The 24,352-nt window shown below is 38.1% G+C and overlaps 1 protein-coding gene across 6 annotated transcripts in view; it reads left to right on the top strand.

Moving 5' to 3' along the window:
- Nucleotides 1–15,421, top strand: part of ZNF366 (zinc finger protein 366) — a 32,800-nt gene extending 17,379 nt beyond the window's left edge. For all 6 annotated transcript variants that reach the window (XM_051788388.1, XM_051788387.1, XM_051788392.1 and 3 more), the window contains 4 exons: nt 1,807–3,135; nt 5,215–5,406; nt 10,961–11,135; nt 13,082–15,421. In XM_051788388.1, the coding sequence (XP_051644348.1) occupies nt 1,837–3,135; nt 5,215–5,406; nt 10,961–11,135; nt 13,082–13,614 (2,199 nt within the window). In that variant the 5' untranslated portion in view covers nt 1,807–1,836 and the 3' untranslated portion in view covers nt 13,615–15,421. The remainder of the gene's footprint in view (nt 1–1,806; nt 3,136–5,214; nt 5,407–10,960; nt 11,136–13,081) is intronic.
- The last annotated feature ends 8,931 nt before the right edge of the window (nt 15,422–24,352 follow it).

The raw sequence follows: 24,352 nt of genomic DNA, 5'->3' as shown, positions 1-24,352 counted from the left end.
TCATGAGGTTATGCAGGGAGAAAATTGGAAGGGCCAAAGGTCAGCTAGAATTTAATTTGGCTACTGCCACAAAAGACAATTAAAAATGTTTCTGTAAATACATTCACACCAAAAAGTGGGCTGAACAAAGTCTTCATTCTTTATTGGATGTGGAGTGAAACATAGCAACAAAGGATGAAGAAAAAGCTGAGGTATTTTGTGCCTTCTTTGCTTCAGTCTTTAATAGTTAGACCAGTTGTTCTCACTTAGACCTGTACAAGTCTATGGGACTGGATGGGATCTACTCATGGTCCCGAAGAACCTGGTGAAAATGGTCACCGAGCCATTTTTCATCATTTGCTAGCACTTCTGTCTATTTGGGGAGGTCCCAGTTGACTGGAGGTCAGAGAATATGACTTTCATCTACAGGAAAGGCTGGAGGGAGAGTTATGGAGCAGATCATCCTGAGTGCCATCACACAACACATACAGAGCAACTACCTGAAATGAGTGAGTGAGATGTGGCTTGGCCTCTTCTCCCAAGTAACAAGCCTTAGGATGAGAGAAAATGGCCTCAAGTTGGTCCAGGAGAGGTTTAGATTGGATGTTAGGAAAAAAACCTCGTCATGTAAAAAGCGGTCAAGAACCAGACCAGGCTGCCCAAGGAAGTGGTTGAGTCACCAACCCTGGAGGTATTTAAAAGATGTAGACATTGGTACTTAGGGACATGTTTTAGTGGTTGACTTGGCAGTGCTGACTTAATGGTTGGACCTGACGATTTTAAAGGTCTTTTCTAACATAAAGGATTCCAGGATTCTATGATTCTAGAAAGACAAGGGAAAAGGTAGCAGCCTTATTTAAGATGAACCAAAATTTATAACCAATGTTTTAGATGAACCCTAAATCCAGAAAAAGACATCTGTATAATCAGTGGGATATAAAATTTTGCCAGAAGAAAATTATTAGTCTGCCTCATCACATTGTATCACTAGAAAAGCTCAGAGCATTCTTAGTTGTCAATTACTGTGGAATCCCAGGGGTTTGTTGATATTAATTCTATATTTGGTTTTATAGTGGAGATTTTGCCCACCTGTTTAGAAACAAAAATAACCCTATTAAACTGAATGTAATTTGGAGAGTTGTCAAATGTCTTTCCTCCCCCAAATCTGCCAGGTAAATATCTCTGGGATTAAAACAAAGAAAATAAATTAATCTCCGCCTTCTTATTACAATACAAAGTGAGAGAAGTCAGGAAACACGGCGCAAAATCTGATGGTACACAGTGTCCTTAGATCACTTGGCCATTGTTTTCTCTCACAGTAGCACATGTTAATGATACAAAGAAGTTTAATACTTTTTGGCTTTGGCTTTTCATGTCACAACCATAATAAATGTCCACATTACTGTTTGTATTGCCATATCCTTTAGATGCACCGCCAATTTCTAGAGACTGTGCAAGCACAGCCAAGGACAGAATTTTGCCCACAAACAGCCTGTCCAAATTAAATTAAGCAGAAACACTGCCATACAGATGCAGCTGCAGAGTAGCTGTCACAGTACAGAATACTTATGTCGTAAGGATGCTGTATGAGTCAAACTTGATTTAAACAACCAAATCTCCTTCAGGAAGACCAAAGCCTTTTCGTTCTTCACTAAGAAACATAATTCTTCTTCAAAATACCTTTGTCTTGTATAGGTCTAAGACATTCCTGGTTGTATTTAATTAAAAAAAGCCAACAATCTTCAAAACAATAAAACAGTCAATACAATGTTAAATCCAAAAGAACTGGAAGAAATAAAGAGATTTTGGTTTTTTGCTTATTTTAAGGAATTTGGGCCACACAGAAAAAAATCAAGTATGATGAAGAACGAAGAAACGGATTTTAATGTGGACAATACCCAAGCCTCTCCCTTCTCCCGCTGCCTACAGCCACTCAGCCCTGTTACAAAGCCACACAGAACAACTCCATTTGATGAAGAATTCAGAACACACCTTTCGCATTTCCGCTATGGTCCTCCACCTCTTGAAAACATGGAATCTTTCCAGGGGTCCTTGGAAGGAGGGTCTCGGAAACGCAAGAGCATGCCAACAAAAATGCCACCTTCCATCACCCTTGAGGATTCCTCACCACCACCAGACAGACCTGACGATCACAATGACATAGGCTCTTCCAGTCTCCCCTTGGTGTTCCAACAGCCAGCACAGCCCAAGTACAGCTCCCAGATGATTGACCTCTGCAACTTTGGTTTTCAATTCTACAGAACTCTGGAGCATTTTGGAGCCAAGCCCATTAAGCAAGAACCAGTGAAGCCCAACATGGCATGGCCCAGTAGCCCAGCATTCATGCAGGCTCCTTACCCTTATTATCCTAAAGTCCACCCTGGTTTAATGTTTCCTTTCATTGTACCACCAAACTTTCATTTCAGGAACCCCTTTCAAATGAAAAGACCTCCAGAACCACCCTTCAGGAGGGCTGAAGTAAGAGAAAGCGGTGAAAACAAACAGAAAGTTGAAAGAGTAGATGTCAACCTTCAGATAGATGACAGTTACTATGTTGATGTGGGGGGTGAACAGAAACGCTGGCAATGTCCCATGTGTGAGAAGTCCTATACATCCAAATACAATCTGGTCACCCACATCTTGGGGCACAGTGGCATTAAGCCACATGCTTGCACCCGATGTGGCAAGCTTTTCAAGCAGCTGAGCCACTTGCACACACATATGTTGACACACCAGGGCACTCGGCCACATAAGTGCCAGGTGTGCCACAAGGCTTTCACTCAAACCAGTCACCTTAAGAGACACATGATGCAACACAGTGACATCAAGCCTTACAACTGCAGGATCTGTGGCAGAGGTTTTGCCTACCCTAGTGAGCTGAAAGCACATGAGTCTAAGCATGAGAGTGGCCGAGAGAACATTTGTGTGGAGTGTGGTCTGGACTTTCCAACTCTGGCCCAGCTGAAGAGACACCTAACCACCCATCGTGGTCCTATACAGTACAATTGCACTGAATGTGATAAGACCTTCCAGTACCCAAGTCAGCTGCAAAACCACATGATGAAGCACAAAGACATCCGCCCATACATCTGCACTGAATGTGGCATGGAGTTTGTGCAGCCCCACCACCTGAAACAACACTCCCTCACTCACAAGGTAAGCATGGGTTGCACTCTGATCTTGCATCTGAAGGAAGCAGGAGGGTTACAGGCTACTAAGGTATCTACCTCCTTGGAAAGAGAAGAGACTATACAGCCTCATGTGGCCTTTTGCCAGCTTTTGCCATACTTACACAGAGCCGAACCCCCAGCACTGCTGGTGGTACTATAATCCAGGTGTCTCTGTCAGACTTAAGAAAGTACACACAAACTGACTTCATTATAAACAGGAGTTCAATTAAACTATCCGTATTACTTTCCAAAACTGTATTCACATCTCTCCGGTTTCTGTCTTCGGAATGACCTTCTGTAACATAACATAATTTTGCAGAGCTGTATAATAAACACCACCCCCCCCGCCCTGAAAATTTTAAAAGAATTTTTTTTTCTGAAATCCAGTTCTGCTGTTCTCCTAATTAGGAACTAGGTGGGTTTGCAGTAGACTGCAGCAAAAGAAAGTATACTATTACTCATCATATTTTGAAGAACAATTAAAATGAGACAATTTAAAAACAAAAAATCCTAGGAAAAATTCCCCTTCATGCATAAGTTATCCAGAATGCCAGTTAATAGAAATGGGCAAGAAGGACCATAATCACAGCCAATTTATATCAAGTAGCAGTCTTGCCACTGCTGACAATAGTGACAACAGAGTCAGTTTAGGGTAGAAGCAAACTTTGGAGCACTTCCAGAAAGATTGCTTTCAGAAACAGGGAAAGTGTAATTGTTCTATTCAAGAAGCTCGGAAATTGACTGTCCACCTTTACAAAAATATTGTTAAGACAAGATAAATCCCCTCATTTAAAAAAAAATTGCTTTCAGATTTGCATATTTTTCCTTTAAATCTTGAATTTTGGCTTTTATATGAAAAACATTAAAAATACAGAAAGCTACAGCATTTTAGTTTTATAGACATATTTTCTTTTAAAAACCAACAACCTCTACTTCATATTTGCTTTTTCTTTCCTGCTTAATGACTATAGTTTTTGCGTTTCTTGAAGATTCCCTGGTCTTTGGATTTACCATGCAAAATCCCACTAATTGAAGACTTTAGTCACAGGAAATGAAATGTCCCTGTGCCTTTACAGAGCATCTGCTTCTTTGTCCATAGCTGCAGGTGGATTCTGCTGTGAACACAGTTTACAGTACTTAGCTCACCAAACCAAGCCTCACATCAGATAAGCAGACACTCAAAGCTGCTGATGATGTTCACAGTTTTAGCTTTTAAATTAACTGTGAAAATCAGACAGTCGTTTCATGTCTTTGTGAAGAGAGCCTGCAGGAGGAGTAATTGCTCTCAGCACCTCACTAGTAAATCCCTACACCTTCAGCAAGTCATACTCAAACTATTGAGATTTTTGGTGGCAAATTCTTTGATTTTCATAATATCTGAATCACTTTTTGAGAAGCTGACATTTAGACCAACCACACAGGTGTAAAAAGACTGATTTATGCATTTTGTATTGAGTATATGGCATAAAGCATAATAAAAATGCCCTATAAACCTCATATAAAAGGTGATCATTCACTAGTGTTACTGAAAATCCCACTAAGAATATATATGTTTTTTCCTCTTCTATGAATGTAAAATATTTAATCTTATTTGGTACCATTGCTTGACTACTTCTCAGTTACTTCAGACTATTTTCTATAGCTTTCTGCAGAACAGGGTTATTACTTTTTCATAATCAAATGATGCTCAATTATCAAAGGCAACTACTGCTTTAGTCTTATAACTGCTTAGCTTTTATTCTTGGTCAATAAATGTACATATTTGACCAATACTTTACTTAAGCAGTAGAGTAAGACACAGAAGCACTGACACTGACTGTCTCATTGATTTGTAAACCAACTTCATTATTTCATTAAGCTTATATTTTGGTTTACTTCTCTGCTTCTCAGAACCTTGTAAGAATTTCTCAGGAAAAATTACATTGATACCTCTTGAACAAATGTTAAAAGTGAAATAATTTATTATCTACTTTTCTAATATGGAATGAATAATTCATAAATCGCTGTACTGATGATTAAATGATCTAAAAAACTTTCCATCTACTGAATTTTTCTTTTCTTACAGGGTGTAAAAGAGCACAAATGTGGAATTTGTGGCCGGGAATTTACTCTGCTGGCCAACATGAAGCGACATGTACTGATCCACACCAATATCAGAGCCTACCAATGTCATTTGTGCTTCAAGAGCTTTGTGCAAAAGCAGACTCTCAAGGCCCACATGATTGTTCACTCTGATGTCAAACCCTTTAAATGCAAGGTAAGTGCATTTGGTGACAGAGGCGTTAATCCACAGTATATGTCTCTGATATTATCATCTTGTGATATCAAAGAATTAGAAAAACAAGACTTGTTTACACCTACTGCATTTAAATCAGCATAAAGCATTCTGGTTTTCTTTATTTATCCAGGTTCTTCTTATGTAGTACAAAATAATAGAATTAAATACCTGTGTTTTAGTCCCTTCCTCTTCAATACCAGTAACTTTCATCCTCATGTAGTTTTGGTTTTGATTTGCTTTGTGAGCATTTAAGTGCCACAGAGGTTTGAGGACAAGACAATATTTGACATTTGCTTTGTACAACCATCCAAACAGAAGTCTAAGTCCTTAATATCTTGACACTCTGACTAAAACCATAAATCAAGTCATGCACCCTGCAGAGGATCACGGAAAAGCAGCAGCCACAGCTTCACACAGTGAGGCTATGCAACACTTCAAGAAAGGAGACAAAAAACCCCACAGCAAAATACAACTACAGAAGGGATTTGAATGGGCCAAATGTAATTACCAGACTGAAATTCAGGGCAGGACATCAATATGCTAGCAGAACAACCTCTGAGACCATCTGGCTTTTTTATGATCCTTTGCAAACTCCAGTTTGCTGCTTCTCTCCAGTACATTGGAGGCTGACATTTCCTTTCCATCCTCTCTTCTCCTCCCTCCCCATAAAAATCTAAGAGTTTCTTGACCCTGTTTCTCCCTAATATATTCTTTATGGATTATTCATGTTTATATTCTTACTCGGTATTGGACACTATGTAAGTTCCTTTTCCTACCTATATGGTTCCTTACTATAGTCATACCTTGTGAAGTCAAAGGTTGTAGATTTTATTCCCAATCTAATTTGCTCTAATAAATAGCAAATACAGAGTGGAACATATTACTCAATTTATATATGACTGATTTGAAAGCAATTTCTAAAACTCTTTCATCCTACATCTTTATGGAATTGAATATTTTCTTAAAAGGAACATTTCATCAAGAAACAGAGATGTATGAAAAATTTTAAAAGGAATGATTTCACTTCAAAAACCATAGAACTTTAAAATGCCATAGGAATACAAAACATTCGGTACTAATTTTAATAAGAAAATCTAAAAGAAAATCTTTCTGACTTCATTTTGCTTTGTCATTTTATTTTGAAAAAATAGCAGCAAAGGTTTCTAACTTTGGTGTTTTGTTTTTTCCTAATTTATGTCCTATTAAAATGCTATTTTGTATACTTGGGCTTACATTATTCTATATTGATAAAAAAAAATTTTTACTGAAAAGTTTGGGGAGTTTCATGTCAAGTCTGCTGGAGATTTTTGTTCTTTGAAAACATCTGGAAACCTGCCTTTTTGTTCCCATGTGGTCAAAGTCCTCTTCTGACTCCTCAAATTTCAGAAAAGAAACTCAATTGTTTGATCAGCTGTCGTGGGTGCAGTATGTGGACCCATACCATTTTTTAGGTACGTGCAGATTAGCTGGAAGGTTGTGTTCAGCTTAGTGTTTGACGATGGTAGACTACTAAAACTTGGAGATGGTAATAACTGGAACTGGGAAATGGAGTATCACTAGAATGTTTTCCAGCCAGTAACAAAAGCTCTACAGGAACACCTGTTTTTCTTATTTTTTCACTTTTCTGTCCCCACCCAGTGTTCCTAGGAGGAAAGAAACAAGTAAGCACAGTGAACCTGTTTCTCTTGTGGCTGAAGGGGTATGAATCAACATCAGTGCCCCTGAGAGTGGAGATTGCAGCAACAAGCAAAGGCAGAATCAGGAATTGCTCTTGGTCATTAGGAACATCCTGACATTGCCTCTCTGACAGAGCCCTCAAAACACTCTTGAAAGCAAATATTTCTGGTTGGTACTTGGAGGGTTAAGGCAGTGACCAGATAGCAGCCTTTTGGCACCAAGCTCCTCCTCAGCAGAAGGAAGGATATAGCTGTATGAACAGCCTGCTTAACAATGGCTCACATGTCCCCGGGGAACCGCCTGCAAATAGATTTCATCTTGCTTTCTCTTGTACTTTTCAAAGCTTCCTGTTTTCTCACGGTCCTTTTGGACAGTTTACAGTCATTCTCCCTCTCCCTCTCTCTTTGAGGAAAGGAACACCCTTCTTATGAAGAAAAAAAAAAAAAAGAAGAAGAATGCAAAGGAAAGAGAGCACAGCAGTAGCCTTTCTATTTCACCACATGCAATGGTTTTCTTTACCTTTTTCTCACAGCAAAAGAAAACATGAGCTTTCCTATGAGTCTAATCACAGCTAAGCACAGACTATCAGAAGTGAGGGAGTAGCAAATAGTTGTCCCTTCTGTTTCCTCATCCAGCTGCAGCCTTCATCTGTGTTTGATTTCTCTTTGAAGAGTGAACTTCTCTGTAACATTTAAAGTCCTGAGCCCATGTTGCCGTGTTTATTTCTGTTAAAGAAAAAAAAAAGACTGAAGAGTTATGAAGGTGTTACACCAACCGTTGCAACAGTGCTAATTCTGACTTGTAGAGGAAGGTTCCATGAAATTTACTGTTGTTTTTAGTGCTAGAGTAATCAGTGCTTCAGACCTCCAATAAAGAATGCAATGGATTTTTTTCCAGCCCAGCCAAATACACTTCGCAGTGGACGTTTTGAACTCTACTTTTTTCCCATCTAAAATCATGTGTTTTAATCAGGAGTTCAAAACCAAAGAAAATGTGAGAGAGAAGTGTTTTGAGAAGAAACAAAACAGGCTGACAAATCTAGAAGTGTGATACTTCATATGGTATCTTAGGAAGACAAAATCTACCATTGAACTAATGCAGGATTCTTCTAGCAAACTGTACGGAAGTCCATTTCATCAGTGAGTGCAACAAAGTGTGTTCAGCAGACTTGCAGCTGAGGTCTGTTTCTTCAAGGCTTTAATTTTATCTTGTCTAGAGTAGACAGCCCAACAAAAAATCTACAAGTTCCCGACATCCCAAGTTCTTTTGCATAAAACTGCATCATCTCCTGTCATGCCGCAGAGAAAGGAAATCTTGTACAACCTTCTAGTTTGATATGCAGACTCAACCTGTTCATTAAGCATTAGCTGTGTACCCCAACCAGCTTTGAGTTGCAGTCTTCCAGCATGTGACCAAAAATCTGCTTCCTTTACCCTCTGGATCATTCACCCAAAAGGTGTCTTGCGCCTTTTGGAAAGGAGTAGTTAAACAAAGACCAGGACACACAGAAACATCATTCTGAAACACAATTTTAATATCTGCAATTCTTTAATTTTCCTGCCACACCTCTCTCTTCTAGTGCCATTTCCTCATGTATCCAGAGAAGATTTCATGGCAAGAACACATTACACAGCCCTAAGATACACCTGACTTTGGGAAATGGAAAAATCTGTCAACTTTATTCAGAGACAAAGAACTTTTATACTGTAAAGAACTATCCTTTATGAAGTCCCTTTTCTTTTCTTTATGAAGAAAGAGAAATAAATATTAACTTCACAGAAGAAAATAAGTGCTCTTACTAGATCAGTTTTAATACTCAAGAACCTATAAATATATGGATTTGCATGAAGTATTCTAGCCACTCGCCTATTCAACTTGGTTTTCCTTGGCCACCAGTTTAGATAGAGAAATAAAGACCCAGCTATAGGAAAGCAAGATCTGGTGACAATATAGGTCAGCCACAACATAAGCAGATAACCAGAAGCCTTCATGTAAGAGGTATTAGAAAGCTATTATTACTGGCATTCTTGTAGCAAGAGTAATATTGACATATTATAGGTTGTTCCAGCAGCTGTCAGGATACAATCAGCTGCTGTTATTCCTTGCGAATTTTCTGGGCTCATCAGTACTTTTCCTCTTTTTTTTCCCTCAGCACTTTCAGAGTATTTTTTTGGTGCATTCATTTCTCTGAATATAAGCAATCCTGCATATTGTCTTTGTTTGAATGCAAAGAAGAGATAATACTCTTTCCTAAATGGATGGATGACTCTTGGGACCAGATATCCTTATTTTAAAAATTAATAATTCATTTCCAGTGGCTTTTTTTCCCCCTCCTACTGTCTTGCTGATAAATTTATTTGCTAGAATGTTCATTTTAGCAAAATTACAGAGAGAAAATCATGGAAGAAAACATATGCAGCTGAAGCAAATACTTGTTTTAAAAACAAGTGAATATTTCCAGAGTCTTTGTTTTTGCAGCACTGGCTCAGCTCTAATTTTAATTGTGAAACAGTACACCTGCAAAGTTTTGGTATAAATGAACTGATTCAATTTTCCCTCAAGAGACAGTGTAAAATGCAAAACACATAGTACTGTTTCACCAATGATAATCCCACTATCTACATTTCATCCAGGTGTTCCAGGTGATGACTTTCTGAATATGAGTCTACAAGTAACATATCAGATCTTCTACAATATCAAAACAAATAAAATCAGAATTCCCATTATACAAAAAATGTGGTGGAATATTAGTAATTTCTTTTTAGTAATTTTCTGCCAGATGATTACCCTGCTAGATGGAAGTTTCAGTTACTCAGTAATGGTGATTCTGGCTCATATAGAAATAAAGATCATTTTAAAAAATTAAAATCTGATGGTAGAACCAGTCAAAAAAAAAAAAAAGGAGCTGGAGTAGAAAGCACATACAGAAGTTTGCAGAGGATGGAAATAGCCACTTGAACATGAATAAAACTATAAATCCTGATAAGGAAAGACCAGAAGGCAAGTAAGACTAGATACTTGTAATAGTGATGTCAAACTCTCATGTCTTGAGAATACATTTGTTTTATAAGAATCCAGACTACAAAAGGACTCATCTAGATAAACAACAACAATGAAAAAACCCGACCCTTATTGTTCCATCAAAGGAAAAATTGCAGGATCAATGGCTTGAGCTGGCAGGAACATGCTTCAGGGAAAGCTGAGTCATTCTTGCAGCCTCATGACTGTTTACATTCCAGCTTACTCACCAGAGACATCAAAACACAGAATTTGATAAAAAAATGATAAAGGGATCAGAGAAAAAAGGGTGAGCAAGAAACAAACTAAAATAAGGAATTGCTTTTTCTAGCTTTAAGCAAAATATGCAGCTGTTTAATTTCCACTTAAGGAGAAGTAATATTCTGTTTGACTGTGTCACAGAAACCCTTAATTGGTTTTATTTTTTATCTCCATCTCTGCCTGACATTGTTCTTGATTAAAGGCTAGATTTATAAACTACAAATTAAATGCTTTGCCAGGGCAGAAAGTTATACTTTGAATGTCATTCAAGTTAAGAGCCTACCAGATTACTCACTTAAGTCTCTCCCCTCCTTACAACAACATTGCCTGCTTTTGGGGAATCCTTGACTATGTGTCTTGGTCACCAAATTAAAAAAAAGCCAGCAGTGCAGAGGGCTCTAGATACTCAAACACATATTTTTGTCTGTAGGATTATTGCCTGGAACTTTGAAAAACACATTGCAGCCAAAAGCTGCCAAGGCTAAAGTAGAAAAGTGTAGGTCTTACTTACTTTTAAAATGTTCTCCTAGTAAATACTGATTCAAACTAATAATTTTCATTTTTACTGTTTTTACAGCTGTGTGGAAAGGAATTTAACAGAATGCACAATTTAATGGGACACATGCACTTGCATTCTGATAGTAAGCCTTTCAAGTGCCTCTACTGTCCCAGCAAATTCACCTTGAAGGGGAACCTAACCAGACACATGAAAGTCAAACATGGGGTCATGGAAAGAGGATTTCATTCACAAGGTAATATTTTTCAGAAAGGTTGTTTTCTGTGAGATCTGAAGATGCATATCAGTGAACCCAAATGAGCTTTGTACTACGGATCCACGAACTTGTACCATGGATCCTATGCTACTGCCAGTGATAGAATCCCATAAGCCTGAGAAGTTGCTATTAACTATATTACTACAACGTTACAGATCAGAGATTCCCAATAAATCATAAATTAATCCTAAATTGACAGAAGCAGAAAATCTAGAACATTTATGGGTCTTGCTTACTGCATATTGGATTCCAGTCTGGAATGCGTATGGAAGGCTGAGTGTTTCTACATCCAAGAGCCTTGGTTATTCTGTACTGTATTGGCATAGCTGATGTCAGGTGAAGGCCATAGGCTCAAGACCCAATTTACAAAGGAGTACATGAACAGGAGATACTACTGCCCCATTTCAAAGTACAAGGATTTTTGACTACCCAGGGTATCCTGCAAAGCATTTCCTGTCTACCATCTGCCATGTACCATTCCAAAAGTTATCCTTATGTATGCACACATGTCAATGCTAACTAAAGAAGTGGAGGAATTAAGGAAGATTGTTTTGAGAGTTTGATTTTCCAAGATATGTTTTTTTAAGATTTTTTGCATAAATAATTCTTTAATGGGGAAGATTTCTTAGTGTTCCTCAAATTCAAGCGTTAAGACAGTCCAGCACATATGTAGAACACTCTAATTACACTACATTACTCTAATGACATTTGATATAAAATGTACAAACATCTTAATGGGTAATGAAATAAGTGTGTTTTTTCTGTTAGCCTCCTCCAGCACCATGCTAGTTAGACAATTACTTGGAATTGGAGATCGCTAAGAGCTTTTCATTGTAGAGGGATTCTGCATCCCTTGAGGCTTATCAGACACAAGATAATTTGTAAGGCCTGCCACTTGCTTATGAACCATTTTAACAAATACAGTCTGTTGCAAAGTAGCATCTGTTATCTTGTGAGATTGCATAGATTCTTCAGAAACTGGATTCAATTACTGAGGGAAAAAAAACAACAAAGCAAACAAAAGCAAGTACTGACTTCTGTATATATTTACAATGGGGTGAAATCCTCGCCCCAGTACTGTCACTAGTCTTTAATGAAAATGGTCTATGCCTACAGTATCCAGATCTTCTTCAGTGCCTCCTGGTCCTTGCAGCATATTAGAGTACACAGTTGCCTCCTGGGTAACATCTATATTTCCAGTAAGAGGAAAGACACTTTGACAAATATTAAGGCAAATCAGATCCAGGAGTACATGCAGATTTACACTATACTGCTCGAAATCATTATTTGTTTATAATGATTTCCTCAAGCTGAAGCACTATCTAGTGCATAGAGTTTTTCAGTTGATTGGTTTCTCAGTGGATGAAAGGAAAAATTTAGGAGAGTGGAGGTCACAGACTGCTGAGACTTTATTGTCTTTTCATTATAAAGTATTAACTTTGAATTGGAGTGTCCAGAGAACAACTACATTAACACAATTTCAGTATCTTCCACTCCTATGGAAAAATAATATATAAAACCTGAACTTGGATTATGGACTGTGATGCTTTAGATCAAAGTTTTCATTTAAAAAAGAATAGGAAGGAGGAAGTGGATAGGTTCACTGGTAAAAATTAGCTTATAAAAGGACAGACCATTTCACTTTTTTTCTAGCTGCCTCATCAAGAGTCTGGCATGTATAACACAATGTTTTGTGTGTCCTGACCTGTCTGGGAAGTGTATAGAATAGCACTCCTTTTTGCAGCATCTCAAAGGAGATGCCATGAGATGCAAATAGTGAAGTACTTGGAGGTAGCTGGATGGAAGACAAAGGTAAAGTATGAACTAGAAGGCCACCTCAGAATCTGTTTTTTAGCCATGTATCAAGTACTAAAATTTCCGATATATAAATTTTTCCTCTTCTCCTCCCCTCAAACTGCTGCAAGGTTTTGGAAGAGGAAGAATTGCTCTGTCGCAGACAAAAGTCTTGAAAAGTTTGGAACAGGAAGAGCCCTTTGATCTTTCCCAGAAAAGCCAAGGGAAGGGAATCTCATTTCATTCTGATGGCGAGAGTGCCAAGGGGAGCTCATGCCAGGAAGAAGAGGAAGACAACTGCTATGAGGCAGAGCGGTACAGCCCTGTCATGTATCATCATGATGACAAGCTATGTGTGGCTCAAGATCTCTCTGGCAAACCCGAGTCCATGATGAAGGACTTCAGAGAGTCCTCCTGCAATGAGAAGGAAGAAGTGCTAAGTGAGGGAGGACTGAGGAAGAGAATAGGAAATTCGGACAAAGAGGAGAGCCAAAGAGAAGGAGAGCTTGCAAACAACAAAGAACGTCTCAGCTTTAGATCCTTTGAAAAGGCCAGAATTGGCCACTCTTTCTCTGATTACTTGTATTTCAAGCACAGGAACAAGAGTTTGAAAGAATTGCTGGAAAGAAAAATGGAAAAACAAACAATGCTTATAGGCATGTAAAATGGACACTTTGAAATAGCTGGAAAATGGGAACCAGAGAGTTTTTAACATGAACTGTAGTTTACCAAGACCTGAAGTCTGTAGTATTCTTTAGAAATAAACAAGCCAAATAGATAAAAATAATTTAGTGTAAAACACATACATTAAAAGCCACTGAGAAATGCAATAGATATTGAACAATAACACTTTTATATTTATCCATTTGATGTAAAAGCAAACAATGGGTTAGGTACAGAAGTTTATTTTCTATTATATGGGGATAGATACTTACATGCAATTTTCTAATTAGCAGAAAGCAACATACTTTAGCATCTGATTTATTGTCTGACTAGATAAATATGAACACTTCTAGCCATATGTCTCAGAAACAGTTGAAAATACTAAATATTTCACATTATAAGCCAGAGTACTATTAAATGTGACACGCATGAAAATGCTGTCAACATTCAGAACTAACACAGTCCAAATACTTTGATTTACTGAAGTGACTCTTAATTCAATCACTTATAGTGAGAACTGGGAAAGAAATTAAGAAGAAATACTAATGTCTTGGGAGGCAGTGAAGGGCAACTCTGTAAGGCTTTGAAAGGACTGGAATTTATTACAAAAGCTCTTCCTCTAGTACAAGGAATGTTCCTGTTTTGTTTCAGTCAGTATGAGAGTATTCAGTAATTCTTCAAGTGAAATAGCATAGACTGTGTTGACATTTCATTCTACTGCCTGCTCAGACCAATACATCTAATGGGCAGCAGCAGCATACAGCATTCACAATCTTGCTATAATTACATATAAAGAAATATGAGTAATTGCACTGAAAAAAATATGCAGTTTTACCATTTATCTCTTCATTTTTTCATGACTAGGAAGGATAATTTTGAAATACACAATTTTTATTTTAGAAGGTAAAAATAACCCCTATAGGACAAGCCATACCTCACAGAGTAAAACTGATTTTCGATTTCCTCTTATTGGAGGCAGAAATTTTCCCTTATCAATGTGTCTTGAGGAGGGTCCAGGCCTTTCAGAAGAATTCACTTACACTGTTTTTACTGTCACACCCAGCTTTGCATCCTCTGATTCCCATACAATTACACATTCACAACAAAGATGCTTAAAGCATATTCCGTTCAACTTTTCATTATTTGCATGAGTAGTTCAGCCATCATATTAATTTCTGCATCTTCAAGATAGAAAACAAACAGCCTTGCATCATGCTCTTCCTTATAAAGAAATAAAAATTTAAGAAATCATAAAATTTGTCTTATGTCCCTCCCACATCCCAGCTTAAAAGGTTAAAATTCTCTTCCAAATACTACTGCCTTCTTCACTTACCTGCCAAGTTCTTGATTTGAAATACATTGCTATAATGTTCAACATATAGCAAGTTGTAATTAAATATAGTCATATACTTATGTTTCGCTAAGACTATAGTCAAGTAGCTGCAGCTCTCTGCCACTATAAGAAAACACATACCTTTCAAACTAATGATTCTCATGCCTACCAGTTAATCAGCATTCACAGTGCAGAAGTCTTTATTCCTCAAATAAAACTGGATTTGTGTAGTCCAAGGTTGGAGAAGGTGGTTTCACTTTCCAAGGCTCAAACATGGCATAATAAATATTCTGAATGAAGAGCAGAAAAAGCTGTTGATAAAAGAAACTGTAACATACAGGTGACTCTTCTAAATGTAGTTAACTTACATAATTAAAACTGATGTGCATACATTTTAAAATATAAAGGGTATGCCAAACTGATGTGGAATGTAGGTCAGTTTAAACATAGAATTAAAGAAGACTTTGAAAACTGAGTGTATTTCAGTTATAAATAGCCATGATTTTCAGGAATGAACTGTTTTACCTTACACACTCTTCCTTGCCGCTGAGATGACACCTCTTGAAAAAGGAGCCATCCTTCTTTCAAGGAAGACATTGTGGTCACGCAGAAGAAACTGAAAAAATTTTTTTCATTATTCTGAAAAAAATTCAGAATAATGAGTGTAACTGCATTCTTTCTTAGACTATGGGGAAGTGATCCAGCAAAAATTCAACACAGTCTAGGAGATGGTCCCTTAGAAATGGGAACAACTCCTTCGGTTACCTTCTTGTCACTATCTTGTCTCTGTCAGACAAAAGCTCCCATTTGAGAATGTATACAGCCAAAAGCTGGGAGTCACTGAGTCTTAGAATTGTCTCTGTCTCAGTGGTGTAGTTTCCAGCTATGCATGATTCCAGATCAGTCCACTCCACTTTTGCAGCCATATTAGCTCTCCTGATGGGAAGAACAAGCAGGAAATCAGAAATCTCTTTGCAATTTCTAGAATGGTAATCGTGCAGATGGGTTGAACTTAACAAGTCCTTCACTTCTGTGGTGGGTAAAGCAGGAAAGCACTCAGTCCTTCCATTGCAAAGCCTTGTTGTCTATTCATTGGAGAGTGCTGTGGGACAACTAACCAATCCTTACCAAGAAAGAAAGAAACAAACGATTTCGTATCAACAGCAGTCCAGGCAAATGGAACAAAGGAGAAATTTTCAGCAGAGTTCAGCTCACAGAAGCTAATATCATAGGATGTTATCTACCTGGACTTTAGCAAAGTCTTTGATACTGACTCCCATGGCACTCTCCTGGAGAAGCTGGCAGCCCACAGCTTGGATAGGTGCACTCTTTGCTAGGTTAAAAACTGGCTGGATGGCTGAGCCCCGAGAGTGGTGGTGAACGGAGGGATGGCTGAGCCCCGAGAGTGGTGGTGAACGGAGTTACATCCAGCTGGCAGCCGGTCACCAGTGGAACACAGTACTCCCCAGAGTACTGGGGGGCAGCCCTGTTTAATATCTTATTGATGATCTGGATGTGTTTAATATCTTACTGATGATCTGGATGTGTTTAATATCTTACTGATGATCTGGATGAGGGGCTCGTGTGCACCCTCAGTACATTTGTACATGACACTAAGCTGTGTAGGAGTGTTTGTCTGCTGGATAGTAGGAAGGATCTGCAGAGCAACCTGGATGGGCAGGATCAGTGGGACAAGGCTAGTGGAAAGAGATGCAAAAAGACCAAGTGCCAAGCCCTGCACCTGGGTCACAACAACCACCGGCAATGTTACAGGCTGGGGACAGAATGACTGGAAAACTGCCCAGCAGAAAAGGACCTGGGGGTGCTCGTTGACAGAGGCTGAACACTATCCAGCAGTGTGCCCAGGTGGCCGAGAAGGCCAGTAGCATCTTGGCCTGTATCAGCAACAGTGCGGCCAGCAGAACCAGGGCAGTGATCGTTCCTCTGTCCTCAACATTGGTGAGGCCCTACTTCAAATCCTGTATTCAGTTTTGGGCCCCTCACTCAAAGAAAGACATTGAGGTGCTGGAGCAAGTCCAGAGAAGGGCAATGAGCCAGGCAGCATCCCTGGAAATGTTTGAGAAATGTTCCAGAAATGACTGTGTGGCACTTAGTGTTACAGTCTAGTTGACCTGCTGGTTTTCAGTGAAAGGTTGGACTCAACAATCTGAGGTATTTTCCAACATAAATGCTTCTGTGACGCTGTGATTCTATAACCACAAGAATTATGTCTACTGAAAGCACGCAGTCCAGAGTTCCCTTACACATGTTGTAAGAGAATGTGCCAGTTGTGTCCTTGGGAAAGGAAATCACTGCAAACCACTCTGATTTTCTAAATGGTTAACTTGAATTCTTTCAACCACACTGTCACTGCAGTCAATTTACCCTCTTCTACAAATGCACTTCTCACTGGAGCAGAAGCATCTGACAACCACATACTATTTGCAAATAATTTGTAATGGGAGTCCCTTTTTTTGCATTTTTCCTAGAAAGCAGAGAGTATTCCATTACAATGAGATCCTGATATTCTGCCCAGTCATGAAGTCACACTAAGCTAATTCACAAACACCCAAGTGTAATTCATGCTACAATAGTAAAGAATTAATCTAAAACTGTAAGTTACCATAAGAGGAGTTGCAAACAGAACTATTACTGAAATAAGGAGACAGTGCCAAGTGACCCAAGCAAAGCGATTAGATGACAGTCATCTCTCTGTGGAACATAATGCAAATGGGTCTAAGACACTTGTTACAAAGAGGTCCCAAGGGACAAATTAAAAGTGAAATAACAGCCTTCATTGTGAAGCACCTTGCTTTTCAAACATGAGTTATTTTCATGCTATTTACATTGGCATCACTTTAGGAACAGACAGTAACAGCCTTTGCTTTATAATAGCTTTGAAAACGCTTTAGAGAAATTTGCTCTCATAATGAAGCTATTTCCCATTTCTGTTTTTCAAGGGATTAGCTTCCTTATTTTGCCTTGTATAGAGGCTCAGAAGTCCAGTAGAGACATTACCTGTGTCCTGGACCTTGGGGGATATATTTTCTTCTTTTTCTGATTTCTGAGTTTATCTACCTTCTTCTTGCTATGTTGTGGGAAAAAAAAAATATTTATCTTACTGTTCTCTGTATTTGGGTCTTCAGTGTGTGGTAACACATGAAACTAAAGCCCAGCCTCTAACATCTCTATGTAAAATTACATACATACCATTTCCCTGCATTGTTAGATGAAGTCTAGCTCCATCCTCTTGGAGAGCATAACAGCAAATAAGAGGGGCCACAAACTCATGCAGCCGAGATGCTTCAAGAAGTCATGCTGAGGAAAAGTAAATTGGCCCTATCATAATGAGTCTGGGCAAGTGAAGGCAGGTGGTTTGTTAAATTAGAGGTTTTTCTGATGTTAAGGGTAGCAAGGAGAATTCTGCAAGACACTTTAGAGTACAGAGTAGGTGGAGGAAAAGCTAAAAGCTGAGTTACTAAAAATTAAGGATGAAGATAGACAATGTATTTATGCGGAAAGAGAAGTTATAGGTGACCCTGGAACAAGATGCTTTGATTCTAGCCACTAGGACTCAGTCATCTCCTTGTGAATCAGAGTTTTCCTGGCTGCCAGACAGGTGCTCTGTATTCAGAGGCTCAAAGCGTAAAACACTTCATGATAGTATTATAACTGATGTTTATCCTGTGCTGTTTCTTCTAAAACAAGTTACCAGAAAGACCAGGTAATGCTATTGCACCCACCCTTTTACAACTCTGTGTTTCTCTACTACCTATTCTTTGATATCTCTCTTTATATGGTGCTGCTGGACTCTGCTGTTTTGAGTGTACAGTTAAGAAGTAATATAAGTACTGTATTTATTATTCCAAGAAGTTTTTAATAATTATTAACAGTTTTGAAAATAAGTCATGTCTGCTTAGCTGAACAAGATGTAACAGAGCTAACATTTTGTGCTCCTAACAGATTTTGCAAATAATGTGTTGCATATTTATTTCACATAGAACATTGAGTTCCTATTTAAAGCCACAACTCGAAAAGTGAACCAACTATATGTGAATATTTAGGTTCTGGCTTTCTATCTCAATAGTAAAAGCATGTATGATGTATTGTATTAATTTAAGCTAATAAATACATACTGAAAAAGCTGCTGTACTTGGTATTGAAATGCATCTGGAGTTCTTGGTATTCTAGGCATTTTATATAGTAAATGCGTGGGGCTGGTCTGACGAGGTCATGCTTCACTCAGCATCACTGAAGAGTGGTTCTTGTAAAGGGAAACCTAAATCAATGATGGACAGTTAGAAGACCAGAGCAGAAGAACTACCAGGTCCTCTGAGGCAGAGATATCACTTTATTATTACCAACTACACAGAGGACATAAAGAATGTTCTGGAATGCTTATGTTATTTGTCAACTTGTCTTCAGACAAGCTAAAAAAGAAAGATTCTTATCTTAGACACATTTGAAAGACCTGCATGACGTAAAAAGATGGGAAAAACCAATCAGACATATTGTAAGATTGAAGTTAAGAAAGTAGGAATACTTTTATAGATTAAGGAATAAGCAGAAGACTGAACTCAGAAACCCATTGTCACTGTTTTTAAAGGAAAGCATCACTTTTAAGTGATGATTAAACTCTTGAATTTGTTTGTTTTAATGAGATCCTGATTAAATTGGCATTATCAGATTTCACAGAGAACATTTCTGCTCTCTGAGCTGTTTCTGAGCACAGAGAGAAAGCAACTGGAATGTTTGCTATAAAATAAATCAAGTAATAACAAAAATAGAGATATTCTGTTTCTAATTCTCTGACGTAAATGCCTTAAAAAGTGCAAAAAGACTTATGTAAATGCTAGAACTACATGCAGGAGGCTAAATAAAACAGAACGAAGCCTTTATTTTCTTTCCTGTTTTCTTATTTTCTTTTTTTCCCCCTCATGTTTTGATGCTAGGTAACAACTACTATTAGGATTATAGGCAACCTCTACATAAGGAGGACAAGGATATGTTGGAGAGTGACCTAGTTCATTCCTATGGGATTCAGTACCACTGAATCTCGGATTCCCCTCTGCCAGTCAAAAAAATTAATTTAGAAAAATGTACGTTTGGTCTTTTTCATAAATTTCCAGGTGAAAAATGAACTATGCCCTCCTATGTTTTCAAACAAGCAGAAATCAGGTAGAAGAGAAATTGAGCCTCTCAGACGTTCCCAGAGGGCTTTTCTGTGACTGTAGTGACATGGTGGAAGGCCCACTCCATCTAAAGGTATGGAGACAGACGGATCAATATCAATAGTATGACAATGGTGGATTATTAAAAGGAAAACCAACACTAGTTCAATACAAATGATATGAAATGTCTCTGTGTGCTGGTTTAAGAGTTAACCAGCAGGAGGAATGAACTCAACTCAAAGGAGAGATTATAAGTCAGAATAACAATTTATTAAAATAATACAGTAAGTACAATAATACAAACAAACAATTGGTCTCAGCCCACAAAAACCCAAATGTATAACCCAGTACCCTGGGGCATGAACAAAGTGGTGTTCCTTGGGCCCCGCTTGAGTCCAAAGTAAAGGGAGAGGGGAAGAACCTGCTGGTGGGAGAGCTGCTGCAGTCTGGCCAGAACTGGTGATCGCAGTCCAGTGATGGTCTAAGTCTGGTTGAGAGCGATGAGATGCAGCCGTCCTCTGGATCCCACGAGTGGGTTGAAAAATGTTCCAAGACTCCAAGATTATATATCCTCCAGTTCAGGCAGGAATGTTCAGTGCTCCCTTCAGGGCGGGGAGTTCCACAAAGGGTGTGAGGACAGAAGCATCCTCCTATCTCGCAGGCCTCTGAGGAGTCAGGCTCTATGGGCAGAGGGTGCGAATAGTCTATTGATAACCGTTTCTGGGAAATGACATGGAAGGCTATAGAATACACAGTTTTGGGTTACACCCATACATGATGAACTGATCTCAGTTGTCCTAACTAGGACACTCTGAGAAGAACAAGTCACTGTCAAGTTGCAGTGTATTAGACTTACATATTAAAATCCTGGTTTAAGTAACAAGTTTGCATACACAACCTCTTACCAAAGTTGTTCCATTAATACACTCTTAGGCTCACATAGTGTGACATGACTAAGTCTGTTTGCCCACAGGCTTATAAAGTGAAAATCTGATCTAAAAATATATACAGGATGTCAGTCATTTCACCACCTGTAAATGATGAAACATCAAATAGGGTTCACTGCTAGTGCTGTTTCCAGATACGATAATGTGTGATATGATGTTGTATTGGATCATATAGCACAAATTTCCCAAATGATCAACCTGCAATGAAAGTACAGTTGAATAGAAAATAGCCACTTTACAAATAAATCTTCTGGTGTCCTATCATTCTATTTAAATACTAAATACTTTGAAAAAATACTTTACATCCAATCCCATCATAGAAGTGATTTAATTTGAATGGAACCAGACTTTCCCTTTACTGAATTACTTCCTGGACTAAAATATCTCCTGTAGTGGAAACATTTTCATTCAAAAGACCTCTACAAATTCATATCACTAGAAGATATTGGCTTGTGGTTTTGGAGATGGGATTGTCTGTTTGTACTGCACTTTTTTCAGTATTTAAGTACCCTTACAGTTCTGAATGGAAAATCATTAAAGAATAAATTATCTTCAAGACATTAATTAGGCAACTAAAAAAAAAGTTGTAGTAAAATGAGAATGATGGAGTTGTGTGAAAACTAGAAATGCTTTTTATCCTGTGGAGAGCTATTATAAAATAAATGGAGATAGGAACTGTCTAAAAATGTCAGAGAAGATGTCACAAAAATGTCTCTAAAAGAAATAGAGTTAAATAAGTGGCAGATATAAATGCAGAAAAATATTTATTGATACAGAGTCATATGCTGCAAGAAAATTCTGCAAGCTGCTCAGTTCTTTACAGACCTTGCTATTTTCCACTACAAATTATAAGACTTTTTTGGAAACACTAACTCTTGATGGTTTTTATTTGTTCCATAGGTAAAGATAATTTTTCAAAATCAGTATATAAAGCATTTGTGCAAGACAGAGAACTCACTCTCCAACCAACCCCATAAATATAATGAAAACTGACAACAGTGGTGAAGACCTGCTGTGCAAAAAAGTTACACTAAAATTGAAACAGCATTGTGCCTAGTACAATCTATCTTGAAAGTCTATGACAGCAGCACCAAGATCAGACAGGTCCAAAATTATATAGGCTGATAAATGCACTTGCAAACAATGCCTGGAAGCTTAGAAAGAAACATGATCTTACTTAGGCGGAAAACATTTAAATCTGTTCCCTAATGAGAATTTTTATTAAACCGGGATTAACTACATTGCAAGGTCCAAAAGGATTATATGAGACAGACTTCACATGAACAATCAATTAAGACTAGACACGAGCAAAATTAATTCCACTGAAATATTTCCTACAGAAATGTCTGGAGTTGCTCACAACCATACTGGGTCGCACATGCTTGTTACTACCACTCTGTGGGAGGCACCACAACACAGCCAGCTGGAAGGATGGATCATGAGAGAGGATCATGCAAATGTCACCCATTCCACTGCAGTTAGTTAATTTTAAACATGTTATCTCCAGGTTAAGCAAACCTGCCTAATTTCACTCTGAAGGGGATGAGGCATGCTCGTGTGGCCTGTTAAACACACTCTTCCATAACATGCAGCTATGGGACAAAAATATTTTAAATAGTTACACCGATTTCATTAATGAACATCTGATAAGGACATACACTAACTCTCCCGATTTCAGCAATGAGGTCAGTGGACTTGTATTAGCAGATACGATATCTGTACAGCATGAAATCACTCAGCTACTCATTCCTGTTGGATAATATAGGGTCTTTTAATTTCCATCATGTCAGTGGTTCCATTGCAGAAGTCTAACACCCGTATAGTTGATAGTTTGACCTATTTCCTCAGTTTCTTACAATCACCCACTTACAGGTTTATTTTATTCCAGGGCTTTAATTACGCATTTTTAGTCTTCAATTTAGAATTAATTTCTGTGTAGATCCTATCATTCATATGAGTAAAGGTGAGTGACTACTTTTACGTGTTTTCAACAGATAGTGGCAAAATAGAAAGTTATATTTTATTATTCTTCTGCTTTTTTATTTTGTATTTTTTTAAAAATGTTTCTTCTCTTTTCATTTTACTTGTTCTCATTAATTCTTTAAGACTGTAGTACATAGATCACTGATTATCTTTCTACAGGGATTTTAAGTGTGTGGCAGTGAATATAAACAACACCCTCCGGGGATGATGGAAAATGGAGAATCCTTTATTAATGACTGAACAAGTTCCTATATTTGAAAAAGGCTTGGTTACAAAACGTGGGGGGGCCAGCGCAGTCCTGTCCAATCACTTTAAAGCTTCTTCCCGGGACACTTGTAATTGGTCATCTTTTTGCAGGCTTCCATCAGACCTTCAACTCTCAGCATACACCGCGACCATTACAGAACTCGCTCATATTAACTCGCTCATAACCCCACATAAGTGGTCGTGATGATCTCTGAGAACACTACTGCAGAGCCGTTTCCATCCTGTTCTTATTAAATGCTTGAAAGAAAAAAGAACCCACTGTGATGGACGAGCAGACAGAATGACAGACCCATGTGCACTCAACATAATTTCCAAGAGCCAGTATTGTGAGTGCAGCACATTAGTCCTTGCATCCAAGCAAGATGAAAATCTGAATATTTTTAGATTAATTTTAAAAAACTATTTCAGTGTTTCAGGGTTTGTGCTTTTCAGCTTACAGACTAAATATGTGAGCAATAGCAGACAGTGGGAACATACAGGTTCACCTGTAGTCGACAAAGATTGTTAATCTTGCTTTTATTTTTAGATCTCATGAATTAACAGTCTAGTCAGCCACAGTATATTTATAATGCACCAATTTACACATGTGAAATCCTTTAAGGACACATAAAAAAAATACCTTTGGATTGACAGCAACCATAAAATCTTGCAATCAGGTTATGAAGGGTGGTCCCATCCCATTTGCATCAACCCAAAACAATAGTTTTATGAAGCAACACAATCAGCAAACCTAGACTCACTTTTGTTATGTAAATGTGGGTTTGTTCCACAGTAAAGATCTCTTTGCCCAAAATTATCTGCTTTCTGTTTTCTGCAGCTCAGTTACTGTGTTGTCTAAAACAGAGCAGCAATTGCCTGTACATCAGAAGATTTTCCACATTTTGATTTTTTGTTTTCAAGAGTTTTAACTTTCACTCTAAAAATCGTACCCCAAATTGCCATGAGTCATCCAAAAAAACAGTTAGGAGACCTGGGAAAGACAACATAATAATTTTGAAGGATCTATGTTGATTAAAAAAATAAGTAATCTTACCAATA

Source organism: Manacus candei, unplaced genomic scaffold (genome assembly GCF_025592945.1).
Source record: "Manacus candei isolate 608988 ecotype Guabito, Panama unplaced genomic scaffold, ASM2559294v1 h1tg000024l, whole genome shotgun sequence".
In the NCBI taxonomy this organism is placed as follows: Eukaryota; Metazoa; Chordata; class Aves; order Passeriformes; family Pipridae; genus Manacus; species Manacus candei.
Note: the sequence above shows the minus strand (reverse complement) of the source record. Positions and strands in the feature narration are given on the sequence as shown.